Consider the following 21,027-nt stretch of genomic DNA (forward strand, 5'->3'; position numbering starts at 1 on the left):
TTTTTTTTTTTTAATTATTACTTACAAATATGAGTTCGAGATCAGGACAAAGCTAATTATGTGGACCTTCAAGGCAAAACTGCAACCCCTTTTAGGGTAACTTCTGTGCTACGTGCAAAGCAGCACGAGACAATAATTCTAAGCATACATACATATGGGTAACATTTATGAAGTATTACTGCTCTGGTAAATGTGTTACAGTAATCGTGGACTGCTCTGTACAAACATCTAATGTTCAGGGGAAAAAGCAATCAAAAAAGTAGGGAAACATCAAAGATTATTTAAAAGAAAAATATTTATGTCATTCCTGTGTATAGAGCCAAGTTGAATCAAAGCCCCAGTACTGAATACAGTGACTCAAAATGAAAACACCATGACATTTATGTAGATTTCAGAAATATAGAAAGCTACATCTTACAAAAAACAGTAAAAAATCGTTTTTTGTCTTCCAAAATATGAAGTCAGTTCTACCACGCTCTAAGGAGACTATGATTTTTCTGTTGTTTCCTACACCTGGATATTCAGAGAAAAAAAAAGAAATTTAAAGATGCTGTTAAAGTAGTTAAATCTACCTCATAGCATCTAATTAAGTGTTGAAGGGTTGTAGTTTTTCATCTGAGAAAGTATTTTCTTAAAAGACCACTAGAAAAAATTCCCAGAATATTAAGTTTTTGCCAGTGCAGGTGGCAAATCCCAAACAACAACAAATTTCAGAGGAATTGCATAATGTAAGTATAGAACAAAGACCAAAATACACATTTTACTGAATGCAGAACATACCAGTCTAAAAAGATCAAAGAAACTGTACTTTTCATTTTCTGTGTTAGAAGAACAACTAACAGATGTAACAGATATGCAATTTTTCATTTGTAAGCCTTACTCTGAAGTAGCACAAGTTGGCAAACAAACTACCAACATTTTAGAAATATGCATTTTGATCTTTTGTTTGTACTGCATTGCAGATACCCTTCAGTTGTTTGCTATTACCTTCACCAGCAGAGCAGGAGAAAAAGGTGACTGAATGAATGAACACGAAGGCTTCACAAATGTTTTTACTTTTTTTTTTTTTTTTTTTTAACCAAAAAGAACTAACGCTTCTTTTTGTTTGAAGTCCCATTTGTTTATCCTCACTCTAATTCTCAGATCAAACTAGTATCTTTTCGAAAAGGAAAAATTCACCACAAACACCAAAAAGAAAATAAGAAGTAAAACCCATTTTTAGATCCAGGTAAATTTTGTGTTCATTTCCCAAAGAGAATCCTTAAACTGACCTCTTTTATTTTGGCATATGCTTGACCCTTTGCACTTGCAGCAACAGCTAGAACCTCAGTATCAAAGATGAACTGAACAAATGCTTTCAGATTGGACCAAAATATTAGCTGTGTGTTGCTCAATGAAGATATGATTTTCCAAGCCAAATCAAATGCTTCTATGCAGAGAGATTCTGATGAGTTCAGGAGCTAGAACAAAGAGGAAAAAAAAAATGGTACATTTGACAAAAACAACCAAACAAAACTATTGGTATCTTCCAGTTGGTTATATCTTTTACCTTGGGAACAAGGACTTTCATGCAGTTGAACACAGGTAAAACTTGGTCTGAAGGAAGAATAGTTAGGGCTTCTAACGCAGACTGTAGAATTTTTCTTGGCCTTTCAACTATAGATAAGGGCAATTCTGAAGCTGCTTCTTCTTGAGCCAGCATTGGAAACTTATTTAAAACAAAACGCAGGCAGATCCACTGGTCACGAACATAGCGTGCAACAATTTTTCCCCACCCCTGAGATGATGTTTCTTCACATAAGCTGTAAGAAAAATGTTATTCTTAAATATATACTATATTAATTCATCTTGCACATTCCTATCTACCAGGAACAGCTTAACTGTACTTAATATATTTGAGGTCCTAGTATTTACACAGGTTCAAAGGGAGACTGGGCAAACTCATTGAAGAGAAGTCTACAAGTAAATTTTCTAAACACAGAGAAATGAGTTCTGAACTCAAGCAATCTCGTTATTCAAACTTCTGGGAACATCACTATATGCTTTCCATACAGTCATGTTCCTGAAGTATTTGTTTTTTAACCCTCTGACTTGCTCTGGGCTTCTTTTACTTCCCCAACAGCGAATCATTTCCTTTTCAACCAACTTGTGTACATGCTATGGCTTTGTGTTCTCTATAGATATGTAAGCTGGCACAAGTACTAGCAGTATTCAAAACCAGATCTGGTTACGTAGTATTAGAAAGTAAATAGCTTTGCAGAATTGGATGACTGAGCTCAAGAACTTTTGGTCTGACCTACTATGGCTGCTTTAATATTCTAAAATCTGAATGTTAAGTCAGAACAGCACCTGAACGAATCTTTTGTGTTCAGATATTTTCCTTTTTACCTTCGTATAACATTATCAAAGAGAAGATGGGGGGAAAAAAAAAAAAGAGCACTTCAATTGCTGCTTTACTCTCTAATCCAACTTTTTCTGAAGTATTACTTAAGCTACATCACAGACGTACCTACTTTTTTCTTCAGTGTAAGATGGTTTCTTTACAACTTCATTAAATTGGAAAAACAAAATAAATCTCTTTAGAGCATCCACAGAAGGCAGAGCTTCAAGATGTGCTTCAGGTTTCCGATCCATTATCTCACAAACTACTGTGAGTGAGGCCATGCTTATTACTTTTCTAATTTGTTCTTTAAGTGTCGGCTCCTAATAAGATCAAAATCAAATATCAACAATCAAACATGCATCAATTTCTTCTAATATATTAATAACCAAACAATACATATGGTATTTCTGTTTGTATCATCTTGGACATCATAAACTAACAACTCTGCACCCCTGTACTTCCTTTCTCTTAACCTAGGCATAACACAGCTTTGCCTTAGCTAGATCGGTGCAATCAAGCACAAGTTGGGAGCACTGAAAAAAAGTACAACCCTTACAGATTACAGTCATTTATTCATTAAGTGCAAGAGTCTAGCTTGACACTATCTTGGAACACTTGTATATTGCCAGGTAGCAGCCCGTATATTGCTGGACACCAATTAAAGATTCACGTCCATGTAGTCACAAACACAATGCAACAGGACAGTGCAAATCTGGAATTCCTTCTAGCCTCTTGGAACAGTCACTCCATGGTCACAACACGTACTATCATTATTTTGTATTTTGTATGCCTATATTCAAAGCTGAATGAAACAAAAAATCTTAAAGCATCAGTAAGCATATAGTTTCCTAGTAATATTAAAAGCTCAGTGTTATTTAAATACCTTCAAACTACTTTCAGCTGTCTAGAGTACAGAAAATATTTTCCCATTTAAATTACTCTTTATTTTTTCTTAAACTTCAGCTGAAAATGTGATATATGAGCAACTGGAAAAGTCATCATAACAGTATACTTTTCACTGAATTCAAAAGAAGTTTGTAAAAGCATCATTGAACACGTCTGAACCAGAAAAAAATGTTTACTTTGAAATTACTGGTGTTAAGCACATAATTCATGTATGTTCTTTGTTACAAATTCATTCTTGTTCTTTGTTAGAGAAGTAAACCTAGCAAATCCAATACTTACAATCTTTTTACTGTGCTATTAACTGTTCTTGATCAATAATTCAACCCAGACAATACCAACGATTACACTGCCAGGAAGTCTTAGTTTAATCCCTTCCTTTTACATGACAGTAATGTTTCTTTACCTTTTGAAAATGTATGTAATAGGCTAGTATGCCTGAAATACAGCTATAGAACAATGAACATAATGAATTGTATGAAAATCCAAAGCAATGCTAGGTTCTGGATTTTTTTTCTATGTTCAAACTTTGAAATTCTGAAGATCACTGATACTAAGGCATACCAAAGGCATTTTCATTTAACTATAACAACCTAGGTAGGATCAGTTCACGTTCAAGGAAAAAAGCTTTTGAGTACCTACTGTCCTATATTACAACTAAAGTTTCATTTTTTAATAAAAGTCGATACAACTAAAATGAAACAAGTAAGAAAACAAAAGTACTAAAAATCTTAGCTACAAGTATTTTACATTGACATTATATTCACAACTAATTACACAGGCAGGAAAATATGTATACATGCATACACAAAAATTATACTAGAAATATGGCTATATCATTGATATCTGTATTAATAACTACAGTTTTAATTTATATATATATTGTAATAAGTAATACTGCATTAATTACCTCTTTGCAATTTGTCTCTCGAAAATTACGAATAGAGGCATTAGTGAGGGACAAAATGAAATTCTTGATAGTTGGTAACTTTTTCCAGCTGACTTGTGAGCACAAATTCACAATCTCTGGAATTAAGGCTAAGTATAGGTCACAACGATCCAGATCGCCAACCTAAGAAAGAGGATACAAAAATAAACTGAAGCATTAAGAGGTGGAAACAAACTGAGAAAAAAAAAAAAAAAACAAACTACTATCAACAATGATAGTAGAAGGTAAGCAACAGGAAGGAAAACAAATTTATTAGTATTTTAAATCTTGTCTTTTCATCTTACAGGTTATTTTAGTTTAGTGTTTGTGATTATGCCTTAGAAGAGGCAGTCTGAAATTCTGTAAGAGATCTCCAGTTCTTTTAATTGGCAAAGTTATTTCCCTTACTGGGAGCAAAGGAATGCCCCATAAAACCACCTGAGCTAGCCTGAAACAGTGTTCAAATCTAACTCAGTTATCAGAACACAGCACTGCATTGCACCCTATACACATATAATGGTACATCCTGCACTTCTCCAACTAGATTTTATCTCAAGATTGTATCTTGCTTTATGGCTTTTAATTCTCCTGGCCTATCATACTTGCATTTTTTTTCCACACCATAAAACTACCCGTCTATTAAGCTGTTCACTCAGGGAATCATATAAAAAAATCCTTTGGTTTTCGGAGTAGCTCCTCTGCATTTTCACCCACATTCAGACTGAAATTCTCCTGATTCAACATTAACACTTGTTTTGATGCAGTAGCTTGTTTCTTATCTGTCTTCTATCACACTCATATTTTGGGGACTGTCTGCTATCAGCTTTTTCTTTGTGTTTCTTTTACTTCGTACTTTTCATGCTGTTTCCAAGAAGGTACCCCAGAGTCCCATGCTTCTTTCGAAGACTTCACCCTTGCAGAAACATGAACTTTTTTCCAGCTGTTGTTACTATATTCTTGTACAGACTTATTTTTTTTCTGCTTTCCCAAGCAAAAAAAATGTAATTTTGACTTCTATTCATTATCACTTCTGCACACATTTCCATATAACTTTCTCCATGAAATCTGAACTGGCTCTCTTTTCTAAACTCACTCTTCATTAAATAACTCATTGCATCCATTCAAAAAAAAGTTTACAAAAAAAGTCTACTTGCACAGAAATGCTGAAGTGTTTAAAGACTTGGTATGAAAACAAAGAACATAGGTAAAATCAAATTAACAAGCAAAGTCACACCAAAGTAAGTCTCATAACTACTTACCGTACTTAATTCATTTGTAGTAAGCTGACGGAGTATAAATTCAAGAATACTCTCCACAGGTGTCATTAGAGATTTCCAAATAAAAGACAATACTTTATCTGTGTGAAAAGCAAAATAAATGCATTAACATACAGAAGTGCACTTTCTTAAATTAATTTATTACATCATATGGATTTAAGTTACAGTGCAAATGTTATACAGTAATACGTATTCAAATGCCTTAAATAAGTATTCAAATACCTTAAAACAGTTCAGTACTGTAGCAACACAAACCTCAGAGCAAAAAGAATCAAACCAGATGATAACCTTTCCTGTGGTTTATCATGAATTGGTGAGCCAAAAAAATTGATGGGACACCCAAAAATAAAAGCTTGATTTTCCATTTTTTAATGCACACTCACCCTAGTTCCATCCCTGTGCACAAACACCTTATTCATAAATGTATTCCTTAATAAAGGACAGAGTTTTCACATCCAGCCATTAATTATATGCAAGAAAAATGCAGTTCTCTCTAATATGTATAGAAGTGAAAACTGTGGGGGTTTTGGTTTTGTTTGGTTGGTTTTTACTGTTTAAAGATAATTGAGATTTAGATAGAGACCAATCTTTACCCCTGGTAAAACACACTTCAATCTGTGCTTCAAAAGGGTGAGAGCTAGCTGGTAATGAAAGCCAAAGAAATAATATATCAACATGAAAATGGAGCTAAAATCCTCTGCATGACCATCCTGATCTAAAACCATCAGTCGTTAGTTTCTGTATTTAGGGGAGTTACCCAGAGGATACATCTACTGATTATTTTTCACTTGTTGACCTTGAGTTAGACTTAATTCAGCAAAGTTTTTATGAAATGGAAGAAGACCTTCAAAAGGTAGAAATATAAAAGGATGCACTTCCAGAAGTTCCAAATTAATATTGTTGCTGCATTTCTAATGCTTTATGTGTATAGAACAAGCAGTTTAGCTATGTCATATTACTGATGTTTAATCATTTTTTTCTAAAAGTGACTGAAGTTTCAAATCACTAAAAAGTCTTCTGCAATTAAAATTCAGAAATTCTTCAGATAAAACATTTAAGATAGAAAACCACAATTTGCTACCAGTGGCTCTGTAACACTTTCGAAAACAATAAATAGCAAATACTTACTGTTTAAAACAGTGAAGTCTCACAGCTGTATAGACAGCAAGACCTCTGGAAAAATACTGCTGCTTTCAGATATATGTCTATCCCCATTACAGCATTTTTAAATAAAAGCACTTCCTAATTATTATTATTTTTGTTTTAGAAGCTTAAAAAAATTCCTTTCTTCTTCCCCAACATTTTCTCATTTTCCAGTTGACAGAAAGGACTGTTCACCTTCATGGCAACAAAGCTTTTGCATTCTACAGCATTACATTTCCCACCCCACCAACCACCAATGCAGTCTATTTGCAGCTCTGGAAGCAAGATTTATTATTTGACTCTCCTGTGCAAGATGAAGAACCATGAAAACATTGTAGGAAATAATATAAGAATTACTTTTCTTAACATAAACAGATGTAATACTACAAGTCCAACTCCAAAAGCCTCTTGAAAGGCTACTGATGGTGAGCTGTAGTATGGCACCTACATGTGCAGGAGGGAAGCATTCAAAAAGACAAAGATCCTGTGATGCTCAGCCTTGCAATAGCTTAAGAACTCTGGCAGCAGAACTAATGCTAAGTTAGGCATCCAAATTCCCAAAGCAGAAGCAATGGACTGCATCTACATTAGCAAGCATAGCAGCACATAAGGAAATTATTTATGGAATAAAAACCTAACACACTGTCTTATGTGTTTTAGAGGGTTCTGCTTCCAGCTTGCTCTAGCCCAGTGCTGTGACCTGAAAGTACACTGGCAGTTGAAACACATCTTCCAATTTAGTTTCATCTGAAGGAATCCACCTCAGCAGTCAGAGACCATCCCACAACAGGAACTGTAACAGCCTGCATAATTAGCATTCAACATTTCAGTCAAACAGCTGTAATTCAAGAGGGGGGTTACTATATAAAGTACTTTTTAAAATAAGGTTAGGAATTTACTTCAGGACTGCATTTAGACATCTTTATGAAATCTGGATGCAGTACCCAAAATCGTTTCATCCCCCATGTAAGAGCCTAAATTTGTGGCCCCTGCTCCACAGTATACTCTTGTATTTCATGTTATAAAACACTGAAAAAAACAAACAAAAAAAAACACACAACAATCTGGTGAAGCAGAAATTGAATGTCAAGATCCCTCGATTTAGTTCTGTATTCTAATCACAACAATTATGTTGCCACGTTTCACTTGCTCTCAGGAAAAAAAAAAAAAAAAAAAACAAAAAACCAATAGAGCTGTTCTGGTTACACATTGACAAAACCTTTGATCAAAGGAGTAGTAAGGACTCCACAGCTTTTGCCCGGACTTTGTAGCTGAAAGGGCTACATGTTGTTCAATCTGTGGGGGACCACATCAATCATGCCAGCAGGCTTTTGCTGAAATGAGCACCACTTAACCTTTCTGCTTTTGACCAACACTAAACTAAAACAAGTCAGTTAAAGTTGCCAGCTAAAATCACACCTAAGATTGTGAAATAACTAGCGTCATCCTAACTTCTGCAGTCTGAAGAGCATTAACTGAGAAAAAAATACCTACCAGTCAACCCAGAGAACAGCAGATCTAGGAGGACCATTTTATGCACTTGAGTAAGGCTCTGCCTGAACCTGGGGTAACTAAGCAGGTTAGGCTGGGCTTCTGTACTAACTTATTTTTCAAGTGGCTAAATGATTTTTGAAATCCATACATCAGCAAAGAACAGGCCTACAGATACTTGTAATACGGGCACATTCTCCAAAATTTAACTAACTGCAAACCTAAACTTAATGGATAACAACTGTGGTTTTTTTAGGATTCCACATTCTCAATTCCAAGTCCTTGGAAACCTTCAGAAGAGCCTTTGTAGGACTGGACCCACAGCCTGATTTCATAAAATATATGTCAGCTTGTCCACTTAAAAAAAAAAAAAATCACTTCTAGACTAGTATTAATTCAACAATATAGCCTTAAAACATTAAGTACCTTATTTTTAGTTAGACTATAATTAATATAAGACACAGTATACTGAAGATATCACTAACCATCTTGTGTATTGGAACATTTTAACGAACAGGTCTGCAATAACTTCAAGAGAAGCTGTAGGCTTTTATCTGTTTTCAGTGTTGGTATGTAAGCATTACTGCCAAGTTTCATCAAGACATCCAGCAGAGGGTTCAAGAAAGCCTCTAGTTCAATCCATTCTATGTTGCTTTTTCCACTACACAAAAACAAAAATTAAAAAGAAAGTCTTCTTCTGAGTATCTGCCTTAAGTGCTGAAGTCACTTACTTATGGAAATAAATAGGACACAGGTTTCCAAGCCACTTAAGTATCTATAAAAATGTTACCCAGTAAGTTTGCAGCAACAGTTGGACAAGGTCTAAGGGTCTACCAGGATGACCCAATGTCTACAGAGACAAATGGACAACTTCCCATCTTGATTAGGCTTCTATCAGACCCTTAGGGCATAGGTGGATAAGAGAAAAAGAGCAAAAATGTAAGCTAAGATAATTCATACTTACCTGGATTTATTCCTCATCTGCTCCACATCAGCAGCCAACAGTATCATTGTTGCAACAAGCTTAGCTTCAAACCAGTCAGGCATAAAGCAATTTTCTCCTAATTAAAGATATTTTAAGGTTTCCACAGCATTTAGAAAATAGCATTTTAAAATAAAATATTTAAAGAAATTAATAGTATAAAAGCAACTACTTTTAAAAATAATATTACTATTTTTTTTTGCATTCTTTTATCTAAATACAAACTCTTTTCCTCTACACATCATAGAAGCTGATCCCATTTGCCTCTGCACCAAAATCAAATTAAGGCAATGAGCTGTATTTAGTAGCAGATTTCCCACAGACTTATCTACTGCTTTTAAAAACATATTAGCATATTCAAAATAAGTCAAATAAAAGTTCATATTTAAGAATGATGAATGCCAATGCCACAACTTTAGCAGAATTTGACTAAGTACAATATAAACAAATTAGTAACTTCTAAAATCCAAAGTACTTTTTTAAAATTATCTTTAAGAACTTTTTATACTAACAAATATTGAACTTACTTTCAGATGCTGGTGTCTTAAGATACTCTACCACAAGACCTCGTACATACTGATATAGTGATGATGTCTCTTGATGCTCAAAATCAGAGCGCACAGACTTTCTGAAGTTTCTGTCATTCACTTGCAGCCAACTGCAAAGCTAAATTAAAATCAGTATGTTACTATTTAACTGTATCTGCTAGCTCTGTACTGACATTACTTTAGCAAGGTAACAACAGTATGTTGAAGCACTGTCAAATATGAACTGTCACATCAGCAGATCCACACCATGGAAGGCTTTCACTGGAACTACTGGGAGGCCTAACAGACTACTCTCCTCAAACACACAAGAAGTTTCTTCCACAGACTATTTCAGAGCACCCAAAAAAATGAAATTATTGTTACCATTATAAGGAAAAAAATATCTTCAATATAATACTGGTAAAAAATTCCTTTATCTCAGAAAAGGCTTCTGATCATTGGATGTTATCTAATGAGAGCTGCCCTTTTATTTCAACTTCTGTGCCAAAAAAAAATTGAATAGGATGAAGTATACAGCATATATAATGAGCTCACTCTGCACAAACCTTTTTATCATACTGCTGCATAACAAACCCAAACTATGGCTACTTAATCATCTGGTTCTGCAAATCCTATACACAAAATGATTTCTTTGAGTATTTCCATAGCATTTTGCACCTAACAAAGACATAACACATACACCCTCTGTAAATTTGCAATTCAGAATCTCACTTTACACCCTAGCCACATTTGTCCTTTAGAGATTCCCCTGTTACTCTTGCCTGTGCTGGGTTCATCCAAGCAACATGCAAATCAGAGGCAGCTCATACATTTTTTGGCCCATGTACTGGCCCGTTCAGAGATTCTCAGGATGCACACCATCTCAGACACTACCTTCAGAACTAAGAGAAAGGGAAAACGTGCACCATTCTAGCAGACTATCACTCTAAAGATAAACTTTAAAAAAAGAGTTTTCTTTTCCATCAAATTAAGTTTTACAACATAGTTTAGGGGAAAGGAGGAAAAGGAATTAGCCAAAGGAGAAGAAAAAAAATATATAATATAGAGAAATAACTGCCTGTAGATCCGATGACCAAGAACAGCTTCAGCTGAGGATGTTACATCCACCTGGTATCCTTAATAAAAGTAGAGAGAGAAGCCCAAGTCGTGGCTCTGTGGATTCCATAGGATGCCCTGCTTCGCACTCTCTCCTTGAAGTTACCAACGATTTAGAGGAGTGAGCATGGATCCCTGATGGGAGAGATTACAGATGCTAGTACATGCTTACCAGTAGTTATTTTAGTTCCTACAACAATGGCAAAGGATGCAGAAGACTAGGACTGTGATGAACACATCAAAGCCTCGTAGAGGACCAGTATTCAGGGACCAAAGTCTCAGTAAGAACTGATTCTGATTTGCATTTCAACATGGTTAAACCCAACAGCTGCAATACTAGATATACTAGAGAAACTCTAAGAAATGTGGTGAAACCATGGGAAGAAACGGGAGCTTGGTGTATACAAGCTCCCATGTTCAAAAAAGCCTCTGCTTCAAAAAAGATTTTTCTTCTGTAGAACTGAGAATTTCTGCATGAAGAGAGGGAAAAGTCACGTTTTTCTTCCCTCTCTTACTTTCAACAACTGTGATGTTGACAACCTTCAAATTCCTTTTTGTTTCGAATCTGCCAAATAATTTGTTTAGGGTTAATGTTAACTCCTCTGTAGTATTAAAGAAAAATCAGAGCTTCCAGCTGAAACATAAATCCATTAAGACTCCATATCCAGAAAGTCATAAATGTGTCAATGCAGAAGTTGCTAACCATTTAAATATTAATAATACATCATATATTTGTATAGGTATTAAAAAAAAGTGTTTGGTGAATATATAAGTAGCTTTAGTTCTCACCTCTATCCATAACATAGTATCTCTCCTTAATGATTCATCTGGTCTAAGGCACAGAATAAAGCTTGAAACTTCTGGAAGAGACACTTTCTCCTGAAGAAATCAATTCAGATACAATAGTTTTTAACATAACATGTAATGAATAACATCTACCTAAGGATTCAGGAAGTCACTTTCATCTAGCAAATGCTGTAGAAGAAGAAATAGACCTTGCCTTTCCATGGTACAGACTTGTTTTTGGCTCTTAGGGACCAGCTTATCTTTATCAAGGAATGTAACTTAACTCTCCAAAGTATTAAAATCATAGAATGGGTTGAAAGGGATATTAAAGATCATCTAGTTCAAACATTCATCTGAAATCTATCTAAAAATTAATGAATGACTAGAAGAATAGTTATATCTATTATTAACACCTTTTAAATGAATGACATAAACAATCAGTCACCAGTAAGTCTTATTCCTCTATTTCTGAAAGGAAATTTCTGTTCCTCTAGCCGTAAACACTCAACACAGAAGCCTGTAATTGAAGGGGAATGATGATACTCCGCTCAGCTAAGAAAGCAAGCATGTTATAAGACAACCAGAACATAATTCGACTACTGAATATTTTTTTTTCTATTATTAATAATAGTTTTATCATTCTGATATCAATTAGTCACAAACAAAAATGCAAATCTAATAAAGCCAGTTGTTCTATGTTATGACTAGCAATTTTTTAATCATCTGTTTACACTGTACAAGTGTTGGTTCATTTCTGTCATCAGGAAGAAAAAAACTCACCACATCTGTCAAATGCATTGCAGTTTGAAGAAGATAGCACTGAGCAGCTCCACGCAACAAAATCTGATGTGTAATCATGGTACATTGTAGCACATCTCTGCAAAGAGAAAAATATGTACTGTAGAAAATACACGTTTAGGAAATTTAAGAATTTCCTAATTACTAACGATTTTCCACATATTAGATTGTATTTAACAAACATACTAAATATAACACAATCTTTGCCCTAATCAGACAGAATACAACCCTAATCCCAGACTACTGCTCTACATACTTTCAAAAATTGAGGTTAAAACTTGGATAAACATATACGACAATACTAGAAGTACTGAAAAAGCACAGGAAATTTTTCACATCAGTTCAAACTGATAATTTAATGTTTGCATTTCTACTTCTAACAGATATGGAAGCAGATTATGTTTGTCATCAAATTCTTACGCTAGCACTGAAAGAAGCTGGATGAAACCCTCACTGCTCACTTATCAGCAGATGTGTCTGTTTTATTCTTTGTAAATTACTTTTATTCAATATTCCTTAGTCCACCCATAAGATTTTAGTTCAAAGCTTCAAATTCAGTTAAACTGAAATAATTACTGAGTTAACAGATGTGGAAAGTGAATGCAGGCACTTCCAAAAAAATCAGTGCAATTAAGGACGAAGTGCATGCCAATAACTTTCACCTAGCTTTCTATTTACAGGTCTTTCAGGTATCAATTTGTGAGCTGTCTCCAGATGTAGATTGAACATGATATTGAACATGTAGATAAAAATGATTGAACATGTAGATGTAGAACATGAATTAAATCCTGGCTCTCTAAATGTTCCACAAGTTTCCTTACAAGAAGTAAGAAAGAATGCAAGGCAGTAGAGGTTTTACCTTAAAGCCTGAAGTCCATCAGTGCCCAGTACTTTACATGCAGGGATACACGCCAGAGCCATAGAAAGAAACAAGATGGGAACAGCACACCAATGCCGACTTGTCATCTTCTGAATAAACTTTAACAGGAAACTACCTTAAAATAAAAGTAAACAACAACAACAACAAAAATATATCAAGTGTGATTTTCTGCTTTCCAATGCATTTAAATGACAAAGACCCCAGCAGGAGAACATTACGATGCACTCACATTGCATATTTAAAATCATTTCTGAAAACTAAATGAATGACAAGGGTGTCTCCAAGTTGCTAATCACAGAACGCTGACTTTTTGATAAATAAAATACATGCAATAGGAAAGGGCAAAGAAATAACAGCATCTACGGCACTACAAGCATGTAAGGTGTTTTCCACGACAATATGTACCTGTGAATAGAGTATATTGAATAGAGCTGGTTCTACCCTAATTTCATCCCATTAGACCATACATTAAATTCTGGTCTGTCAAAGGCTACTCCTTTTCAGCCTACACTACCACCAAAATTTGGGAAACATCCCAGAAATCTTCCTGTACCCAACCTGACAATAAAAAAAAAAAAAAAAAAAAAAAAAAATCCTTATTCAGCTTCTGCCTTAGGGCTTCAAAAGAGACAGAGCGTTGACTACACAGGTTGTGACCAAAGAGGTCTGGCAGATTGTTTGTTTTTATAAATCAACCTAACAAGAAAAAAAAAAAAAAAAAGGAAAGAAAGAAAAGAACATCAACACAGAATAGTTCTAAAGATTTTACACAGCACAGCATTATCTAAACTGACAAAGAAAAAGTCTGAAAAAACTATTCATCTTCAGAACAACAGGTTGTGGTTATTTTTGTCTCTTTTTTAATATATGTTAAAAAAAAAAAAAAAGTGCCCTCAAGTTTCCCTTAAAACAATTTTGCAACTTGTTACAGCAGCATCCCTCTAAGCCTCGGAAGAATTCCCTTTTCTGGGAACTTCACTGTCATAGCGAGAACTACTCCTTTTTTCCCCCTCAAGTAATGTGGAAAAATTGGGGTAAATGCTTACATGGGATATGGAAAATGACTCCACAGTTTTTATTTGGTTTCTTTATTTTAAAAAGATAAAGGTGATATTGAAACATACCTTTTTCTTCCTCTGGAAGAAGCATCAGATAAGTAGCCAAAAAATTCTGCAGCCTCATTCCCAGTGGAGGACAGGCTCCCATTGACTGACCTGGTGTCCTGTTAAGTTTTAAAACAGCAAATACACAACTGACATGTTAACAGCTACAAGTAGGATTGACCTTAAACAAAACCAGAATGGTTAATCCACTGCAGAGACTGTCCCAATAGGCCACAGAGATGCAATGCGTCAGCCTGCTCCCTCCACTGTGCCCAGCAGTCCAACAGTAAACACAGAGAGGACAAAGAAGGTCACAACAATACCAGTCTCCCTACAAGGACATGGTACAGCATCAGCACACTCAGGTATTCAAGTACAACCTCAAGTAAAGTTACTGGACTGGGAGCATCAAATGTTGAGCCCACAGTAAGAAATGGCACTACAGGTTCAACTTTGTGCCTGCACCAGCAGTATTCTACAGGCCTTTGGACAAGCAGGTTACCAAGACCTGTGTATAATCACTACTTCTGGTATACTCACTCTTGTTATACTACTCCTTGTATAATCACTCTTCTACTTTCAGATATATCCCAACATGTTTCACTAGAAGTATTAAAGCTATGACAGAAGATTATAAAGCCTTAACTCAACACCATTCTAACTTATAACTCCACTTAAAGTACACCAAAACATGCAGCATTTGCTGCTACTTTTGACTTCACGTGTCTGATTTGAAATGTATGACCATGCAAACCGTACTGCAGCCAGCTGAGGTGACAAACACAGAGCTGCTGCAAGATCCTGAAGCAAAGGTCACGTGTGCTGTCATGTTTAGATGAAACAACATATTCTAACTATGCTTACACAGGTATCCAGAACAACCAAATCCAATCTGACCACTGGTTAAGTGATAATCATATTTCCCTCTCTCCTGAAGTGCAAAAATAATGTCAACTCTTCGAGCTGCCAAAAAAGGTCTGCCAGTCAAGGCTACTCCAACTGAGTTAGAGTTTGATTGTTAGCCAAACGTTCATCACCCAAGACACTCATCTGGAATAAAGTGCATTCAGCAATTTCCCATTCTTAGAACTTTCCATGCAAGTAACACAAAGGATTGAAAACCACCAGTACAATGAATGAACACCAACTTGTAACCCCTCCAACTTTTATCTGTTCATTACGTATTTATACCCAAAGAGGCCACTGTCATATCTCTAACAGTCTGCTCTGAAAAGTCTTTTATTTGCCAAAGGATAGTCATCCAATGGTGGAAAAAAAATATATCTATCAGTTATGATTTTGCAGCAATTAGCGCAACCCCTTCTGTCTGTGCAAAAAAGAAAAGATAAATATTTCAGAAAGTTACTCACTTATCGTATCTCACTTCATTTCCAAATTAGTATTTTAACACTATATGCTAAGCAGAACCTTAAGGCATTACTAAGTTGCTATCACTAGGATGGAACTGAACCTGTTTCATCTCTTACTCACAGCCACACATCTTTCCCAAGAAACTCTCCACCGGTCAGTGAATTTAGCAAATACCATTTATTTACTAATATACTTTATCCAAAATTTTACAAACATGCTCAAACCACTATTAGTAGAACACACTTACAATAATCAATACATTTAATAATCAGTGGCTTACCTGCCATAAAGGGAACTTTCTGAGAGGGCATCCATTAACGGCCCGATAACAAACTGATAAAAGGGAGGAACAATGAGTAAATGTACACTTGCAAGGCAGTGATACATAGAGACTAACTAGAATTATTCAACCTCACTTTAAAAGTAAAGAAAGAATCAGAAATTAGAGAACACACTTGGCAATAATAACTATTAGTAGCAAAAGAAGTTGGAAACTAAAGAGAAGGGGGTGCAGGAGACTAAACAAGCAGAACAGTATTTTTTTAATAGGTAAGTTTCACAGAGCATGGTGAAAGCTGCAAGCACAAAAAGCATTTTGGGAAACAGATGGAGAATGGATGGTGTTCAACATAAGAAAGGAAAAGATATTTAAACATGAAATAGAGGAAAGATTAGAAGTAGAAGAACGTAATAGAAAAGACTATTATACTACTAAACCATCCCTAGAAAGATTAAGGATGTGTTCCTTTTTTTTTTTTTTTTTTTTTTAAAGGTTAACTGGATTTCAAGTTAGTGATCAAGAAGCTAACTTAATTTGTATAAATCAGAAATATTAGCCTTTGAGGGCAATATGACGAGGAGAAAGAAGCAATGGTAATACAACACAGACCACTTCTTAATGAAGTGTAGGCTGGTTGGGGTATCAACCTATACATGTTACCATTTAAAAAAAAATAAGGACTTAAAATATGTCTTCCCATATATGGAATATATGTACATGTACTTTTGAAGGGAGATACAGTAATACACTGATTATACTACACACATTCAAAATATCTCCCAGGGTCAATGGATCTTAAAAATCAGTCCTTAAATAGGAGACACTGTGCACAGACAAAGTCTGTTGACCGAGTTTACCCAAAACTCTGTTCAAACAATTGATCTAATAATTTCGGAGAAGATCAGGAACTGTGGAAGTCTGAAGCATCAATTATTCCCCTGCTAATGTAACCCTTGATAAAAAAAATTCAATAAATTGGGTGGTACATTTACTTAGAGCATTAGCTTCAAATATGTGGATGAATGACCGCATTTAAGGACCCATTTCCTGTAGCCTGGCTATTTTCCAATTAATTTTATATTTGACATCACTTACAAATATTGCCATCGCTCACACAGGTAAATAAAGAGGGTATTTTTACAGAACATTCCTAATTCCAACACCACTGATGCAATCAGCATTAAGATACATTACAAGTTAGAACATCTACTTGTTCTGGCAAGTAACCATAAAACCCTTACCTCCGAAAAGCCAAGAGAACTGGGGAGATACTTTGTTTCATAAAGCTCTAAAAAATGAAGAATGCCTTCCTTTGTCAATGTCTTATTCTCACTCTCAAACATTCTTTTGTAGATGCACATGTGCCATGATGGGTGAAACAACCAACAACCTGTTACAAAAGCAAACTCTTCTAAATTAACAGTGACGGATTAGTATACTCTTTATACAAATCTATGTTTTAAGGAAATTCATCAAACACACATACAATACACTGACATTCTGGATAACGCGATAGTCAATACACAACACACTTCAGAAAGATTATTATAGCTGCTAGATTTATAAAAATATCCTACTAAATCTCCCATTAAAAAAAAAAACAGTAACAACAACAACAAAAAAGTAAATGCTCAAGTAAAACAAAACATAGAGGGGAAGTGCCAGGTAGTTAGTTCTGCTAGCAGGAAAAAAAAAAAAAAAAAACGAAACAACTTCAGAATAAGATAATAAGCAATATGGTAGGATTTCTTGTTGCTGCATCTCAGAGCAGCACTGACCGTGAAAACTTAACAAAAAGCTGCAAATAAAATGAAGAGAAATGCGAGAGCTAATCACCTAATACTTTAGAGATGCTTCAGAAAATTTTGTCTTACCTTTTTCCCCTGAAATAGCATGTTCGTATAAACTGTTTAGTTTTGGTAATACCGGCTTTATGACATGGATCTGAAATGCAAATCAGATACAATGTAAGTAGTCAGTTTACAATTTCAAATCTAAGAACTGGCACTTAGTCGTGAGCTAGAACTTACTATCAATAGCATCAACGTAGCAATTGACAATAAAACTGCATTTAAATAAACAAACATACTCTGCAATGCCTGTGCAACTGATCCAAGGACTTGGTGTGCAACAGGAAATCATATTCTAGAGATTAAGACAAATTGTTACTTCTATGCTACTGTATCATAACAGTAATCCTTCCATTCATCTCAATTACAGTGTGAAGCTTTCAAATCAAACAGCACAAACCTCTGAAGTTGTTTAAACACTTTGATAATCACTATTCTCTCAGTTACAGGACAATCGTGCACAAATAATGCAAGATAAGTAAACTACAAACAGGTAATCACAACTAGTTTATACCATGCAATTGCAGAGGGTCTCAGGTCAAAAGCAATCTTTCTACCAAGTTCACTGGCCTCTGAGTCAAACTTGGAATTACTTCCATCCAAGGGCACAAAGTGCTTTACTTGGAGATGTAGTGCCATCTACTAAGAGGTTACTGAGTGCAATAGCCTGTTTTTTGCTGAAAAATGGGTTACCCCACTGGGTAACCCAACGGGTCTTGCAATAAGCTGCAACCTGGGTTTCCCTTCCTTAGTTCAATGCACAGCCGTAACCAGATTTCAGAGAGAGATGGGAATGTATTCCAAACTATGCTTGCTGCATTTTAAAGATTAAAAATCAGAATAAATCATGCCTGACGTTGCTTAAATGCCTTCAATCGCCAAAACTGGAAATGTTTATGCTGTACGGGCCAGAAGCTATCGCGCGGGAGCTGCCACCAGGCTTTCCGGCGCCCTCACCTGGTTTCCCTCCAGGGTTTCCAGCACCAAGATGTAGGTCTCCCAGAACCGCAGCAGCGCCTCGTTCTCCTCGGCAGACCACCAGAAGAGGCTGGGCTCTGCAGGCAACGCAAAGAAGCGCTGAAGCGGCGCCACAGAAGCCCTCAGGGGAGGGACACACACACACAGCAGGGGCCGGGAGGCGACACGGTGCCTCCCCCCCCATCCCCCCCTTACCGTCCCCGCCGTCGGGGGGGCAGCGCAGGCAGGCTGCCTGGCCCCCGCAGAGATCCACGGCCCTCTTCAGCAGGTAGCGGGCCCTCCTGCGGCACAGCCCGTCCCCCTGCGCCAGCCCCTCCTGCACCAGCCGCCAGAAGCGGGGGCACAGCCTGGCGTCGGGCCCGGCCGCCGCGCCGCGGGGCAGCAGCGCGTCGCACAGGGCGCTCAGCGCCAGCAGCGCCCGCCCGGCCCTGGGGGGCTCCCCCGCGCCGGGGTCGCCGCCGGCCCCCAGCAGCCCCTCCCAGACGCGGCCCAGCGCCTCGCCGCTGCCGCCCAGCGCCGGCAGCAGCCGCCCGGCCGCCAGCGCCGCCGCCGCCTCGGCCTCGCCGTCGTCCCGCAGCAGCGCCAGCGCCGCCGCCACGCTCCGCGCCACCAGCGCCGGCTCCTCCAGCCGCGGCGCCGCCGCCGCCAGCGCCTCCACCGCCGCCTCGGCTGCTGCCCCCCCGCCGCCGCCTCCTCCCTCCAGCTCGGCCAGCGCGTCGCGGGCCAGGCGGGCGGCCAGCGGCGCCCCGCAGAGCTGCACGCAGTGCCGCAGCGCGCCCCGCAGCGCCCGCCCCAGCCGCAGCCGCTCGGCGCACGCCGCCCCCCCGGCCGCCCCCTCCCCGAGCCGCAGCAGCGGCCGGCAGCGCTCCAGCGCCACCTCCCAGGCGGCCCGCCGCAGCGCCTCGCCCGCCGCCCGGCCCTGGCCCTCGCCCTCGCCCTCGGCCTCGGCCGCCGCCAGGCGCTGCAGCAGCAGGCGCAGCGCCTCCGCGCGCTCGGCCGACAGCGGCGCGCACACGGCCCGCAGCAGCGCGCAGGGGTCGCCGCCGCGGGCCAGCAGCGCGTCGGCCAGCACCACCTCCATGCTGCTGCAGGGGGGCTCGGCGCGGCGCGGCGCTGCGCGGGGCCGCTGCGCAGGCGCGGCCCCGGAGCGGAGGGGAGGGGAGGCGGGGCCGGGCCGCTGCGCCCCGCTGAGGGGAGGGGAGGGGCCGCCATGTTGGGGGGGCAGCGTGAGGGGTGGGGGGCAGGCTGGGGGGCCCCTTCCAACCAGGTGTAGTGCACAAAGTGTGGTGTTCGCCCATGGCGCGTGCTTGCTGTTGCCATCTATTCCAATAAATAAATATTTTCTAGTTTCAAGACCTGACCCATGATCATGGCCATTGTTATAAATGAAGTCTCAATCTGAATTTAGTAATATTTATAAAAAGAATATTTCTAAAAGGTAGAAAAGGCAAGTAAACAGCGCTGGGTGTGCAGGGAGTCTATGCTCTACCAACACGCACACATGAACATCAAACATTCTAAATATACAGAACATTGCTTTACGTAGTAAACCCAAGTATGCCTATACATACGTACAATCAAAAAAGGTAACAAACAATCCTTTAAGCTCTGTGACCTAACAGTCTTCATTTTCCATTCCTTTTCTTGATTACAAACAAGTCTCCATTTTCCATTCCCTTTGAACAATATGTCTCGCTTTAAGTTGTCAAGCAACTCGGCCTTCGGGCCTTATGTTTCCCGTTCTTCCCGGATCGAAGAAAAGCATATCCATCTCCTTTTCAGGGCCAATAGGCCTGGGTCAAAAGGCACGTCCAGGTCACCAGGGGGCGTAACAGCAAAGGCCTTCGACGGCTGTAGCAGCAGAGGGGCCCATGGCGTAGCAGTCGGATCAGTAAAGGAGCCCGCAGCTCCCTCACTATCTGGCAAACCACACGTTTCTGACTGTGGTCCCACATGGCTCTTTAAGGCCTCAGAGATTGCTCGCCAGGTGCCGAGCAATCCCACTGCAACCTTGTCGTTTTTAGTTGCAGAGTCCCACACCTTGACCTCAGTTTGGTCCCATATTTCAGGATCATAAACTGTGTGATTGTTAATGAAGAGAATAAGCTGTAAGGTTACCAGGACAGTCTTTGTTTCCAAGGACGTATGATTCCCCATAATACGCAACTGCTTACCAGCGAGAGGCAGTTGTGTGTGCGGGTCCACTTCTCTCAGCTTGAGCTTCTTTCCAT

At 38.5% G+C, this 21,027-nt stretch overlaps 1 protein-coding gene across 1 annotated transcript in view; it reads right to left on the minus strand.

Moving 5' to 3' along the window:
* Positions 1-19,928, minus strand: part of TARBP1 (tRNA guanosine 2 -O-methyltransferase TARBP1) — a 34,369-nt gene extending 14,441 nt beyond the window's left edge. Inside the window, exons 1-17 of the mRNA XM_082757186.1 lie at positions 18,992-19,928; positions 18,776-18,873; positions 17,843-17,912; positions 17,210-17,358; positions 15,969-16,021; positions 14,339-14,436; positions 13,194-13,329; positions 12,317-12,413; positions 11,540-11,629; positions 9,635-9,773; positions 9,090-9,186; positions 8,611-8,786; positions 5,474-5,571; positions 4,197-4,358; positions 2,510-2,703; positions 1,550-1,802; positions 1,272-1,460 (exon numbers count right to left, since the gene is read on the minus strand). Coding sequence (XP_082613312.1) covers positions 1,272-1,460; positions 1,550-1,802; positions 2,510-2,703; positions 4,197-4,358; positions 5,474-5,571; positions 8,611-8,786; positions 9,090-9,186; positions 9,635-9,773; positions 11,540-11,629; positions 12,317-12,413; positions 13,194-13,329; positions 14,339-14,436; positions 15,969-16,021; positions 17,210-17,358; positions 17,843-17,912; positions 18,776-18,873; positions 18,992-19,877 — 2,985 coding nt within the window. The 5' untranslated portion in view covers positions 19,878-19,928. The remainder of the gene's footprint in view (positions 1-1,271; positions 1,461-1,549; positions 1,803-2,509; positions 2,704-4,196; positions 4,359-5,473; positions 5,572-8,610; positions 8,787-9,089; positions 9,187-9,634; positions 9,774-11,539; positions 11,630-12,316; positions 12,414-13,193; positions 13,330-14,338; positions 14,437-15,968; positions 16,022-17,209; positions 17,359-17,842; positions 17,913-18,775; positions 18,874-18,991) is intronic.
* Positions 19,929-21,027: the final 1,099 nt, after the last annotated feature.

Source organism: Aythya marila, assembly GCF_965140915.1.
Source record: "Aythya marila genome assembly, chromosome: 3".
Classification (NCBI taxonomy): domain Eukaryota; kingdom Metazoa; phylum Chordata; class Aves; order Anseriformes; family Anatidae; genus Aythya; species Aythya marila.